General features: G+C 48.4%; 5 protein-coding genes across 5 annotated transcripts; all 5 read right to left on the bottom strand.

Annotated features, from left to right (window-relative positions):
• Positions 1–273: 273 nt before the first annotated feature.
• On the bottom strand, positions 274–2,158 carry Pmar_PMAR017826 (hypothetical protein; the record flags this gene model as incomplete). The annotated part of the gene is made up of 9 exons (XM_002781717.1): positions 274–366; positions 414–497; positions 542–627; positions 680–755; positions 804–889; positions 934–1,065; positions 1,646–1,756; positions 1,819–1,873; positions 1,916–2,158. The coding sequence occupies 9 exons, from the start codon at positions 2,156–2,158 to the stop codon at positions 274–276; spliced, it is 966 nt and encodes a 321-aa protein (XP_002781763.1).
• Positions 2,159–2,345: 187 nt separating this feature from the next.
• On the bottom strand, positions 2,346–2,728 carry Pmar_PMAR017825 (hypothetical protein; the record flags this gene model as incomplete). The annotated part of the gene is made up of 3 exons (XM_002781716.1): positions 2,346–2,461; positions 2,505–2,600; positions 2,644–2,728. The coding sequence occupies 3 exons, from the start codon at positions 2,726–2,728 to the stop codon at positions 2,346–2,348; spliced, it is 297 nt and encodes a 98-aa protein (XP_002781762.1).
• A 191-nt stretch (positions 2,729–2,919) lies between these two features.
• Positions 2,920–5,058, bottom strand: Pmar_PMAR017824 (hypothetical protein; the record flags this gene model as incomplete). The annotated part of the gene is made up of 2 exons (XM_002781715.1): positions 2,920–2,987; positions 4,029–5,058. 2 exons carry the CDS (start codon positions 5,056–5,058, stop codon positions 2,920–2,922), a joined length of 1,098 nt encoding a protein of 365 aa, XP_002781761.1.
• A 1,100-nt stretch (positions 5,059–6,158) lies between these two features.
• On the bottom strand, positions 6,159–7,219 carry Pmar_PMAR017823 (hypothetical protein; the record flags this gene model as incomplete). The annotated part of the gene is made up of 2 exons (XM_002781714.1): positions 6,159–6,179; positions 6,290–7,219. 2 exons carry the CDS (start codon positions 7,217–7,219, stop codon positions 6,159–6,161), a joined length of 951 nt encoding a protein of 316 aa, XP_002781760.1.
• Positions 7,220–7,649: 430 nt separating this feature from the next.
• Positions 7,650–8,003, bottom strand: Pmar_PMAR017822 (hypothetical protein; the record flags this gene model as incomplete). The annotated part of the gene is made up of 1 exon (XM_002781713.1): positions 7,650–8,003. The coding sequence occupies one exon, from the start codon at positions 8,001–8,003 to the stop codon at positions 7,650–7,652; it is 354 nt and encodes a 117-aa protein (XP_002781759.1).
• Between the last annotated feature and the right edge of the window lie 4,838 nt (positions 8,004–12,841).

Raw genomic sequence — 12,841 nt, 5'->3', positions numbered from 1 at the left:
CAGGCCTCGGCATAGGCCGTGTACGTTTCAGCGAGGACCCTCCTCAAACAGCTTGTATCTGCTCACCACAAGGGACCACACTAAATACCCAACTATAGCGTACCTTCAACGTCAAGGAAGCTGCTTGAGGAAGAGCTCCCCTGGGTGACAGGGCGACGGCAACAGTCACCGCAAGTGGCGCGCACAGCTTCGATGACAGGGATGAACACACCGTTCACACCGGAGGGCTCTACCGCTAAATTGGACACCAATTTGGGTACTGTTACGATGCCCTCACTCACGAGTTAGCTCAGGTTGACTACCGATGGCGTCAGTGATAGCACTTCCTATACGTGGGAACACGTCGTATCTTCCAAGTGCATGGGCCTGGCGAAGTTCAAATAGTCTATATCCGATGAGGCAAGGAAACCTACTCTGTTGACGATCTCATTATAGACGTCCTTATACATCTGAGACGGGACACCCGTGTTTGGGTGGCCGAATAATTGCTTATTGAGCTGACAAAGAGAGCTGCTGTCACCACCGACAGAGCGGTTGCTACCGCGTTAGCTCTATCGACGAGGTCTTGCATGCCCAGGTCAGCGGCTGTCCTGATTTCTCCATCTACACTGGGTACAGCATGGCCGGCTAAGAAGACGACAAAGAGACTCCATGATGACAGTTTAGGGAGGTGTGCTACTGCTGATGTCGATGGGCCCTGGGAACTCATGGTATGTCCCTGGAGCTCCCGCGGTGAAGGTAGTCGGATCAGGAAGCTGACATGGAGATACCCAGAATCACACCACTAGGCTGCTGCAACTGACCGTGATAGAGTTGACGAGTCCTTCAATGTTAGTGAACACGTCAGGAGGAAATGTCAGTTCGGGCGGGGGCGGTATGTCAACAGTTGCTGAAACGATAAAAAATATTATTAAATATTCCAATCCAACTTACGCAACGGTGCTCCAGCGGGGTTCAATTGGACCGTGGGCTGCATGGTGGTGATCTCAGGAGGACCATAAGCACCGAAGCTAGTAATCTCTGGAGTGGGAGCCGCGGCTACAACAGCTGTAGCAGCAGTATGGTCTGAATAGTCAGTAGTAGTACGTAAGTGTAGTAGAGAGGTTACATCCGCCACCAACTGCTGCTACTTTGAGTGGCAGAACGCACAAGGCCTTCACCGCCAGAGCTGAGCCCGTGATGGGGTCTACTGGCATTACGTAAGGGCTCTCAACGGGGGTTGGCGTCACTCAAACACGAGTATAATACGCAGTAGAAATAATCATCACGTAGTCGTTGATAACACCAAGGAGAGCCAAGCAATCGTTATTGGGAATACATTATCATCACGCTATGATCTCAACCATCACTGTCGACATACTTCTCCACGAACTAGCGTAGCCGCGGCAGAAGCCGCTGATGGCCTTAGCGGTACCTACGAATGGACCTTCTTAGTTGTGGAGATGGACTTGACCGATGTGCCAGGCTATGTTTTCGGAATAGTAAGAGTGCCAACTGGTTATGTAGCAAATAATATAATAGGAATTCTAATGTAGTAAGATATATGTTCTCAGCGTAGCCTATAACCACCGTAACTTCGGAATTGAATTCATCTCGGAAACCAAGCTCCGGAAAATGGTTTACTCTACAGTATAGAGGGTCCTACCTTGCAACACTGAAGTGATGATGGTCACTTCCTCGCCATCATCTGCTGCTACAGTGTCGAGGAAGTCTAGCGGGACTCTACCATTATAAGTCGGCAATAGTGAGGCAGTTGCTGATGATGACGACAAGGTGTGGTATAGATGCCATCTATTAGATGGGGTTGCTGTTGCTCACCTGGAGCCAACACGAAGGAGCTCTCCTTAGTGGTGATGGTACCGAAATGGGGATACTAAAGGTGACTGTGAGTAGCCAGGCTAGAAGTGGACCCTACGTGGGCTTTCAACTCAGCAGCCATGTCTTGGTACATCTTCATGGGATTAGAGAACTTCGGGTTCTTCATCAAGTCTGCCTTCAACTGAGAGGCGAGCCGCTCTCCTTGTGTGAGATGGGCATAGTCAACCTCATTGGGCTGCTGTATGACTTGGTTCATATCAGTGCTGGGTTTGATACTATGCTGGGGGATATCATTATGGTGCCATGGCCCGAGTAGGCTCCCTGTAGCCTTCGTGGACATAGCATAAGGGTCGGGTACTGCGCTCACTGGTACTGGCAATAGCAATCATATAGCCACTTAGTAGTCGGGCAGATCAGCTTACCATCTTCTGCTGTAATGCCCATCACTTCGGGGTGTTGGAGCTGTTCATTGGTAAGGCCATGACCCTGAGGGCATTCAGGTGGGGTTCGTAGAATATCGTGACGGTTTAGCGGACCTCATGGGTGACTCGCCACCAGAAGGGATGATCCTGCCCCGAGTCGATGATGGATTGACCTTGGGGAGCCACAGTGCCAGTAGCTGCTGCTGCTCCTGTCTTGCTACCTACGATGGATCTATTGGTTGGTGTAGAGGAAGGCTCACTTACCCAGCATGGCTGATGCCTTTACAGCGAGGCTAGAGGGCTCAAGGAGGTGGGTAGCAGCAGCTACTACAGGGACAGCATGGGTACCACTAGAAGCACCTTAAGGAGAGTTATCATAAATAACAGAGATCGTGGGGTCTACCTCCAGCACAAGCCAGTTTGAGAGGAATGACTGCAGCCTTGGCTACACCAAGGACGGACAGCCCGGATAGGGGATCGAAGGGCATGCACTATTCACCAAGGCGGCCTTAGCAACTACCAAGTAGTTTGGTTTGACCCTTGAGGACTTCATCATGCGCGTACGTGTACTTCTTGCACTCTAAGGTGGGATTGGACTCTCTCAACGTATTCCTAGGTGAAAAGGTAAAATCTAAGGAAGATCTCCATTTCCAAGGGAACAATCTCGCTCGCCCATTTTTCACTTAAACGTGCTGGCAGCACGGTAGCCGCCGATTGGCCTTTCTAAGTACCCCTCGGTGTACTTATCTACGTGATGACGTATCTAACTGAATTCCGCTGCCGCGAGCTCCGGGCAGGCGAGGAGTAAGCGTCCTGAGAGGGCTTAAGAAACGTTGCGTTAGTGGAAGGGGTCTTCGTGATTCAGCTTGGCAGATCAAACCCGCAAGGAAGGTCGAGGTGGCTATGGGCAGCTACGTTGCAGAGCAACACATTATCACGAGAAACTTCGTGATCACTAACAGATTTCTAAACGTACGAGGGAGTTGGGTCACCAGTGAAAGATAAGCAACCCAGATCCCTTAACAGCAAGGCAAAACCCAAACCGCAAAACCAAAAAGAAAAAAAAGGATTGTAGGTGAAAGCGGGGGAAGGGAAGCCCGAAACCCCACCCGAAACCGGATAGGGCAACCCGAAACCCGAACTGTTATCCAGGGCAACCCGAAACCCGAGCTGTTATCCAAGGCAAGACTGTTATCCAAGGCGAAGCTGCAAAACAAGGCCGGAAGGACCCATTAGTGGAGAGGTGGCTTCCTTAGAAAAAGGCAGAAGTACCTTAGGAAAAGGCTGAAGTTCCTTAGAAAATGGCAAAATTTTCCTTAGAAAGTGTCTGAGGGCGAGCGAGATTTTGTCCTTAGATCGTACCCTGTAGCCTTACGATTTACCTTTTAATTGCCGACACTATTCGACTCTCGAGAGAGAGAACGCAAGATTGCAAGATAGTTGGAGAATCGCTAACTCTTGAGAGGCTCACGCGCACGCCCACCTGATCGATATCTGAGGCCCTCAGACTGAGGGTAACCGCAAGATGTATTCATAGTGACCAGTAGACACCTGCGAACGCCTTCACTAGCTTTATTCGGCCATTATGAGTGAATCTGAACTACTTCTCTCCTCTCTACTACCCTGGGCACGATTTTTTGGGAATTTTTAGCAAATTTCCAAGAATTTCCAGCCTCAACGGAAATTTCTGAAATTTTCTCGAAAATTTCCTTCGGAAATTTCCGCCCGTGCCCAAAGGGCAAACCCTGTCTACACTAGGCCACGCATACAAGCCCAGAACATCAGCACCCGTTACCAAACGAACCAGTACACAATCTCCTTCCTTTAGCTTAGCAGGGTCCACAGTGCCCTCAACCGCCGGAGTGGCTCGGGTACGGTCCACTTCCTCACGCCTCACCTCCAGGTGACAGGGAGAGACGGCGATAGTTTCACAGGAAGTCACACCGCGATATGGTAGATGCTTCGAAGGATAAAGCCGTAAGCACAAATCACAGTCATTTATGTGCGTTAGAAGGTCGCTTCCCATACCAGGCCACCAGGCAATAGCTTGGAGAACGCGTAGCGCTCTGTCATAGGGTACGTGAATTTTGCAATCGTGGGCATAGAGCAGCAGACCTTGGCGAGCAGACTGTAGTTGTTGTTGAGGATCGTACGCCGTAACCAGCCTTAACTCGTTAACAAATACTGCAGGGCCAGGTATCACCAGCACCCATGGGAGCTTCCGCAAGTCTTGCTCCCTGTTGGTACTCTGTGTAAAGAGGCCCATAGCGCCATTCTCCTTACAGATCAGAGACGTGATAAACTTGCGAGCTTCAATCCATGCCACTGCCTTGGCCTTCTCCACGCTGGTGATGTCCGAGTAGGTCTCTGAGTCCAGCAATCCATTAGCTGCGGCCCAGACTGCCTTGAGTCGGACTGACAGATACATGGTTTCATCAACCGCATAGGAATCCGCGATGATCTCGGCCTGGGACGGTGTCATAGCCAGGTGTGAAAGTTCATAGTCATAGATAGCGCCAGTGTAGATGTGACCGACAGTATTGTCGCCGTCCTCCTCTTGTGCTTCTCCATAAGTAGGCAAATAGATTGGCATTGTGGGAGCCTCGTTCGCCATTTCATCGACAGGGGTCATGTGGCTTTGTTCAAGACGTTCTGCACATCTACTGAAGAGGTCGGATAGGACGTTACATACTCCTGGAACATGTGCCATCCTGATGTTGACGTAGTCGAACTCGGACATCTCCATTTGCCATGCCCGAAATCGGCGGGCTTTTATAGCAGTCTTACCGGAGAACAGATCCTCGTCATTGTTGTTCATGAACTTTGCCAGTGCCACTGTAGAGTCGCTAAATAGCACCACCGATGGTTCATCGCCACTTCGTGACAGTCGACTAACACTGATGATTAATGCTCTCCACTTTGCGAAGGCTTGAAAAATTGCATAGCTCTCCTTTTCAAATACATGCCATTGTTGTTGGCTTTGATCAAGTAGGGCGCTGTGGGCACTGATCAGGTAGGCCAATCCTCCAACTCGCAGGTATCGAAACCTCCCTTGCCGGTTTACGAACATACCATAAGTGAGCTCCAATACCGATCTGGCTGGCGTCCGTAGTAATACATAAGGAAGCCTCAGCATTGTCCATGTTGAGGATGTCTTCATAGGCTAAGTAGGCCCTCGGAGCATTGTCAAGGTGATACAAGAGGCTCTGTTGGGCTGCGATACACTCGTCCGTCCACTTGAAGGGTGATGTATTGGCCGCCTCGTGGAGGGGAGCAGGGTGGCTGAAGTAAGGTGCCGCCAGACCGTGAAATATTTCACCTGAGATATTACTGAATTTCTCAGAAATTTTCTGAAAAATTTGAAATATTTCTCAATTTTTTCCAAAACTGCGTTTTGGGTGACATTCAATCATCTTTATCAGCTTCATGTATGACGGCAACAGTACACGAGACCTTGAGAGCACAAGGATCATCATAATAGCGCATAGATCATATTATAATCATCGCAGTATGCATGTATTTTCTCAAGGATTTCACAAAATCTGCGAATGTCGACTGGTAATTGACGGTGCAAATCTTTTATCAGCGAGCAATTGCAAGACCGTGTTTAATCGAGACCCCTTCTACTTACCTAGCTAAGGTAGGTAAGTAAAAGGGGTTTTCGAGTTCTTTACCGTTTAAAGGTAGGCTACCTTCAAACGGTAAAGAACTCGAGAACCTAAGATAAGATAGTCTCACTCAAGGATGAGAACCGGTTAGTTTACTGAGCAAACTTTACTCAAGCCCCTCGGACTCGCCCTCAATTTGGGAACATTTATGATCTAACGTTAGTTTTTTCGAGCAAGGTGAGCAAGGGCGTCAGTTCGTTCCACTAACCCACGTCCTCAAGGACTCATTTGAGATTGCGGTGAGGCCCAATCAGTTTGCCTTATCTCGTCCCTAACTCGCGGAAATGCGGATAAGTACATCATAAGTATCCGCCGAAGTAGATAATCTTGCGAGATGGTGAATAGGCTGCCACACGCCGCTCGACATGTCCTCTTCCTCACTTCTCTAGTTTCTAGGGATGCGCCAGGACTAGCGAGAGTTGACACCACTTTTCGATCCACCATAGTAACTTCAGAGGAGGAGTCGATGCCCATGACAACTTTGCATCCTCTCGCTTTCAGCAACCAAACGGAGGCACACGGCACATGGAGTTTGTCCTCAACCGACATATTGCTTCCGGAGTGCAAAACCATGAACTGAGGCACCGCAGTTTCGGGTTGTGGAACGGCAGAGCTTTGCGCCGCAGAGATAGTGCGAGAAGCAGCATTCCTAGAGGTATCAGTAGCCTTGTCTTTGTGGCCGTCCATAGTTTTCCCAGAGGGATTAGAGTAACATAGGTCAGGCGGATGGCGAACTCCCTTTTTTCCACAATGAGGACAGTCATGCTTAGGTTTGCCTTTATATGGGCCATCTGATGCACCAGAGAGAGGCTTGGTGGTTTGGATAACCGGAATCCAGTCATCGGGTTTGCGTGTCGTCTTGATACCATGCGTCTCGAATTCATAGGTCACATAGTAGGTCTTCTCCAATTTAATCAGAGTGCGGCAGATGTAATCATAATCAGAGGCATACAGGGTCAGGTCTTTGGATCGCATATGCTTACCTAGGAGAGTCTTCATGTTTGGTTGAAGTCGTGAGGCGAAAGAGACCAATCTTTCGTAGGGAGAAGGGGCTGTTATGCCCAGGTGCATCAGAGCTTTGGCATAGTTCTCATACTTAGCCGACTCTCGCGCCGCGTAGTCCACGATGTACTCATCTTTCTTCTGTGAGATAGATGACCAGCGATAACGTAGATCTTCGACATTAAGGGGAGTGTATTCCGCAGCTTGCAGTGAGGCGAGGGAGGTATGTAGGCATAGTTTCCACATCGGGCCATCGCGCTCGTCAACACTTAGGATCCTCGCATAGTGCTTGCTCCTGATACTGGACATGTCCTGGATGCTCACATACCGGACTTGGTCGGCGGGGGATGCTGATTTCCTCAAACCCTGGACCAATTCGTCTTCGTTATCCGCCGATAGGAGGGAGTATAGAGTAAACGCGATCGATCGGCTCCTCGACGACTCAGGTTTGCGGCATGCGTGTTCGCAGATCAGAGCAGCCATTACGGTTGGGCCCCAACCTTCATTAGCGACCAACCTGGCGAGTTGCCGAAGTCCTTCAGTAATGTCATATTGATCCAGAAAAGACGCGATGTCAGGAAAGCCGTCATAAAGACCCTTCAATGAACCATACCATCGGTGTAGTTGAGGGTACCAAGCTTGCATTTTAAATGCCAATATCACCACAGAGGCAGGGTTGTCCAACGCCGACGATGCAGGGAATCCGGCTACCATCTTCGTGGCGCTACGAGGATACGAGTTACGTCAGACGCACTTCCGTGTAATCAGAGTAGTTAGTGTCGTGGATGCACGACCCATCGGAGCCAATGATGGCGCGGTAGGTAGAGTAAGTATCTTCCAGAGTCGGGCTCTTGGCCTTGTGCTCGATATTAGGACTTGACTGCGAAGTGACCCTTGGGTCATCATTTGGAGGCCCAGCATAGAAGGTCCCTCCAGCTTCATGGATAGTCCTGTTAGAGTCCATGGTGGCGTGTTGAGACGTGCTACCGGACGGTGGTATAACGGTACTCAATACTGTAGCGGGCCGTGTAGGCTTAGGCTGAGGCTCAAGATCTTCACCACTCGATAGACGCAAATCCGCAGGCTTGTCCATGGGAAGAGGAGACTATTGAGTACGAGATTACACACTGCAATGAGGCAGATCAGTATCATTGAATCAATAGACACTGGCATTCATAGTATCAATCTTAAGCAGGGTAAGTCTCTCCATGTAACCGTCGATCTTGTGAAACCGTCGGCGAGCGAGTCTGTGAGCGAGTCGAATTGGCAATAGCATAAGGGAGCAAGATTTCTGAGCTGCATTGAATGGTACATATACCCTACAGTTCTCCAAGGCCGGAGCGTAACCCAAGGCCAAACTGTACCTCAAGGCTAAGCTGGCATCCTACGCCAAGTTATGACCTTTTTCGAGAGTTAAGGATCAATTCGATATTTCCTTAGAAATCTGCACTTTTCCTTAGACGCGCTCCTTCCTTGGAAATCTGCACTCTTCCTTAGGAATCTGCTAAAAAACGGGCGAGCGCGATGCTTTCCTTAGTTTTTTGCACTTTTCCTTAGAAAAATGTATTTAGCCGAGATTTCTCCACTCGGTGCTCTTCTTTATGAAGCCCCTATCACGCGCCACGAAATTTTCAGAGCTACTGGAATGTGCGATTCTGGAACCACTCTCAGAATCGCGCAAAAGCTTCTTTGAACGCGCTAAGAACCACTTCTGGAGACGTTTCTGAGATCGTTCCCAGAGCTGTTTCTATAAACAGAAAATCCCAAAATCGTTTCTAGCAACGCTTATCAGATTTAAAATCAGTCTGTTGAACAGGCGGAAAATCTCTTCCGCAACGCGTACACCATCTGTCGCGTGCGCCCAGGAGATCGTGAAATCTTTGAATGACAGTAAGACCACTGCGTGAGATCGTTGAATCCTGAAATAGCTTACTTCGAAACCGAAACAAGTCGAAAACTTGAAATTCGGTGTGATAAAGCAAAGTTTATGGTGACCTGCAATCACCTTATCATCAGTATTGATCACGCCTAGGCTTGTTGACCAATAAGAAGAGCTCTCCACTTGAAGACCAAGCTGACCTAATCAAAGATCAAATGGCTCCATTTGAAGAACGACTCCAGCGGTTTCTATGTAGAGAGTGCCAGAGATGCACAATCTTAGCTGAATGGGACAAATCTCATGGAGTTCCTACATAAGCAGTAACATCTACTGACTAATTATAACTGATATTGAGAATGACACTGTGCAGCTATTCGTTAACAGAAGTAGTGAAATGCAACCGCCTATAAATTAGTAAGAGCATCATGAGCCAAAGCAAGAGCCTGGAAGAAAGTTGGTATAATAGGAGTAAGTTTGAGATCACAATTCCTACTGAACACGCTCATACCGCCTGTTCAATAGACCGATTTTAAACTTGAGAAGCGTTTCTAGAAACGATTCTGGGATTTTCTGTTCATAGAACCAGCTCCGGAAACGATCCCAGAAACGTTTCCAGAAGTGGTTCTTAGCGCGTTCAAAGGAGCTTGTGCGCGATTCTGAGAGCGTTTCCAGAATCGCAGATTCCAGAACCACTCGGAGTGGTTCTGAAAATTTCGTGGCGCGTGACGGAAGCTTCATAGAGGAGAGCACCGAGAAGGGAAACGTGTGGAGTCCAGAAGAAACAACTCTCCTTGGAGAATTGCCAGTCCCGAACTGGTTATGAGGGGCGATACAGCAAGAAAAGAGGTCATACTCAGCAGGGATATGACGTTTGCCGCCAAACAGACTCGAGAGGGTTTGCGAGTTGGGCCCCAACTGTTGAGCTAGTAACCGGGAGGTCTGAGGTTCGATCCCGGGATGTGACATGTGAAAATATATCGGGTCTGGACCCTAGAATCAACCACCTCCAATCCTCTAGAGCAACTCTAGAGGACCGCAGTACTGAGGTTGGGCAACCAGGTACCACTTACTAACGGGTCAGTAGGTAAACAACCTACTGACAAGTACTGGTACTCGTTCATAGGTAGACCGCTCAACAGTAAATACTAGTTACTAACTGCTATTTCACGAAGTAGTCACTCTAGTTCAGTAGGATAAGCTAGTATACTGTGACCCAGGTGTCTCAGGTTCGAATCTTGGTAGAGGTATATTTCGGATTTCAGGGATAGTCGAGGAAGTCGAGGTGTGGCCTCAGGTTCCATCCCGGGGAGTCTCATTTCTCACGTACTTTATTTGTCCATTCTGGAATCGATGCTGGCATCGATTTTAAAAATCGTGTCTACTGAACGCGCGTCGGAATTGATTCTGGAATCGCTTCCGAGATCGATTTTCAACTTTCAAAATCGTGTTTATTGAACACGACTTCAGGAACGATTTCGAAAATCGATTTTGAGAATCGATTCCAGCATCGCACACAGCCTTGTCTATTGAACGGGGGGATAGCCAGACGTTCTTTAGCGGTTTCATCGGTTCTGCCCACAAGATGATAAAATCTGCGTCTCAGCTCATCCTTAAGCCCACGGTTCATGCATTCAACCGAGTTTGTATTAACTCCGGTATTAGGGTCGACGAAGTGCCTTTTATGGCACACCGTTTGGTGCTGAATGTCAGGTCTGAAGTGCTTGATGGAAAGGTAAGATTTCAGCTCATCCGTCGTTAAAGTAGCACCAGGAGCGGCAACTTCCTCTATCAGAGGCACCAAAGAGGTAGCTTTCCTATCAGGGACATGCCTAGCCACAACACCACTAACACGGCCATTGTAGTCCAAAGCAGCAAGAGTTTCAGAGTTTCAACCCACCTAGCTGCTTGGATTGCCTCATGGGTTTACCTCTGTGGTACTTGGGCTTACCACTACCACCATCTCATCGCACTGTATATTGTTGGATTGCTGTACGTGTGACGTATTGAAGAGGCCAACAAGCCTGGCGTGCTATTTGCAACCACCAAGTTACGCTTCGCGAGGACACACCGAGTTCAGAGACGATGTCCTTAGGCCGTCGACCGACGGCGATGAGGGATAAGATGCTTACCATCATTGTGAATGATAGAGAAGTTCTTGACCATATCCCAGATCTGACAGAAGTATCAGTGACAGGACAGTCAGAGTTGGTACATCTGAGATACCAAACGCGAAGGCCGCTTTTGGTGGTTTTGGAGTAACGTCGTCGGACCAATCCACAGCTGCATAATAGGTGCGTGCTCAAGAGCTTATGAGCCTGCAGCCACTCGAGGAGAGGTTCCTCTTCGAGTAGCGGGATGAGCCTGGTTGGAGAGAAGGTTGATAGACACTTGAAGTCAGGGCAACCTGTGCACGCCAGGAAATTTACCAGAATGGCTTGGTCAGCCAGCTCATAGACGGCCAGCTGATTGCGAGTGACAGCAGGCATGAGGGAGGTGAATAGATGACTGAGAAGGTAACGGGTATGAAATGATGACATGAGGTGATCTGGGGTGGCCGGGAGGCTGTGGCAGGACTGAAGTTGAAGCTGGGAGAAGGAACGAAACGGTTACACAAGGAAAGCCGAGCGCGAAAAAAATAAGGCGGGCGCTGATAGAAAGTGGAACAGAAGTAGTCCGCTGTGGAGTGGAAGGGGATAATGCCTTCGATATAGAGTGGTATATACGTCAATCAAGTCAAATATTCGTTCATAAGCTTGTACAAGTCCCCTTACAGGGGAGGTACTAGACAAACTAAGAAGCGGACTAGACAATGCATGGTCTAGAGATACATGTAGTTACGAGTGGTTCAGTGCCATCGAGATAGTATATCATAATATAAGGCGAGCGCTGGGGCGAACGCCTATTGCAGCGCATCGCGCGATTAGACAGCGTTGTTGCTATAAGTTATAAGACTTCAGATCGGTTCACGCATTCACAATCAAGGCTACATTACTGTAACTGTTACGCTGGCGCAATTCTCAGAGAATCGTTCCCTAGTTGTGCTAAGAATATCAGTGAACCTCGCTGATATCGGCGCTACCCCAGGCTAATCCGCCTCCGTGAATCCGTGTCCGGTTCACGTTTCGCACGATTCGTTTGTACAGAACCACAGCCCGGTCTCAGTCGTGATTCCAGCTCTTTCCGTGATTCAGTGTGATTTTCTATTTCTCCATACCGGCTTACCTCCACCCATCAATCTGCGACTTCCAGCAGAACGTCTTTGCATGAGACCATGCTGTAACAAAGACTAATTGAAGAATCTCAGGCATGTGGAAAATACACTTCAATGCTCTGTTTGATACATAGCCGACACCGCTCATCCATGCGTGGTGCTTCATTATCATGCGTTATAGCTCACTCATGAATCCGCATAACTATGTGTTACTGCTTTTAAGCCATGAATTAGTTTATTCGACTCAGAACAACACCTTGATAAACGAATTGCCTATAACAGAAAGCTTCCACAGAAGACTTGTTAACTAAGACTTCCATCATGTTAAGACTTCCATCATGAGAGTACTGGCATAATTGCCCCGGGTACCACAAAATTGGAGTTCCGGAAGACCAAGTCGATTTGCCAAAACTTTTGGCCCTTTTGGCCCAAAAGGCGAAGGTCTGAAGGTGTACTCGACGAAATTGAAAATTCTAGACGAATTCGAAGGTTAGAATTTTTCTAACCTTCGAATTCGTCATAAAACTTTCAACTTCGACTTTCTAATAGAAAGTCGAAATCAAAAGTCCTATCAACACGAATTTGAACTTCCTATCGACTTCGGACGAACTTGAATATTCTATGACGAAGTTGAGTCTGTTTGCACGACTATCTGTAGCACGGTTGAATGGAGAAACACAAAACTAGTCTTCCTCATGTCGAGCCAGAGCGTGGAGCAGCTGTCCTGAAAAGCCTGTCCATATCGAGCTCGTAACAGCAAGGCAGCGAACCCAGAATAAAGAGGGAATCGAACAGCATTGCAGGACCCTGTAGAAAACACATGACAAGCGGGGCATTCGGT

This window comes from Perkinsus marinus, assembly GCF_000006405.1.
Source record: "Perkinsus marinus ATCC 50983 genomic scaffold scf_1104296941718, whole genome shotgun sequence".
Taxonomy (NCBI): Eukaryota; Perkinsozoa; order Perkinsida; family Perkinsidae; genus Perkinsus; species Perkinsus marinus.
The sequence above is the reverse complement of the archived record's forward strand: the minus strand, read 5'-3'. Positions and strand labels throughout refer to the sequence as shown.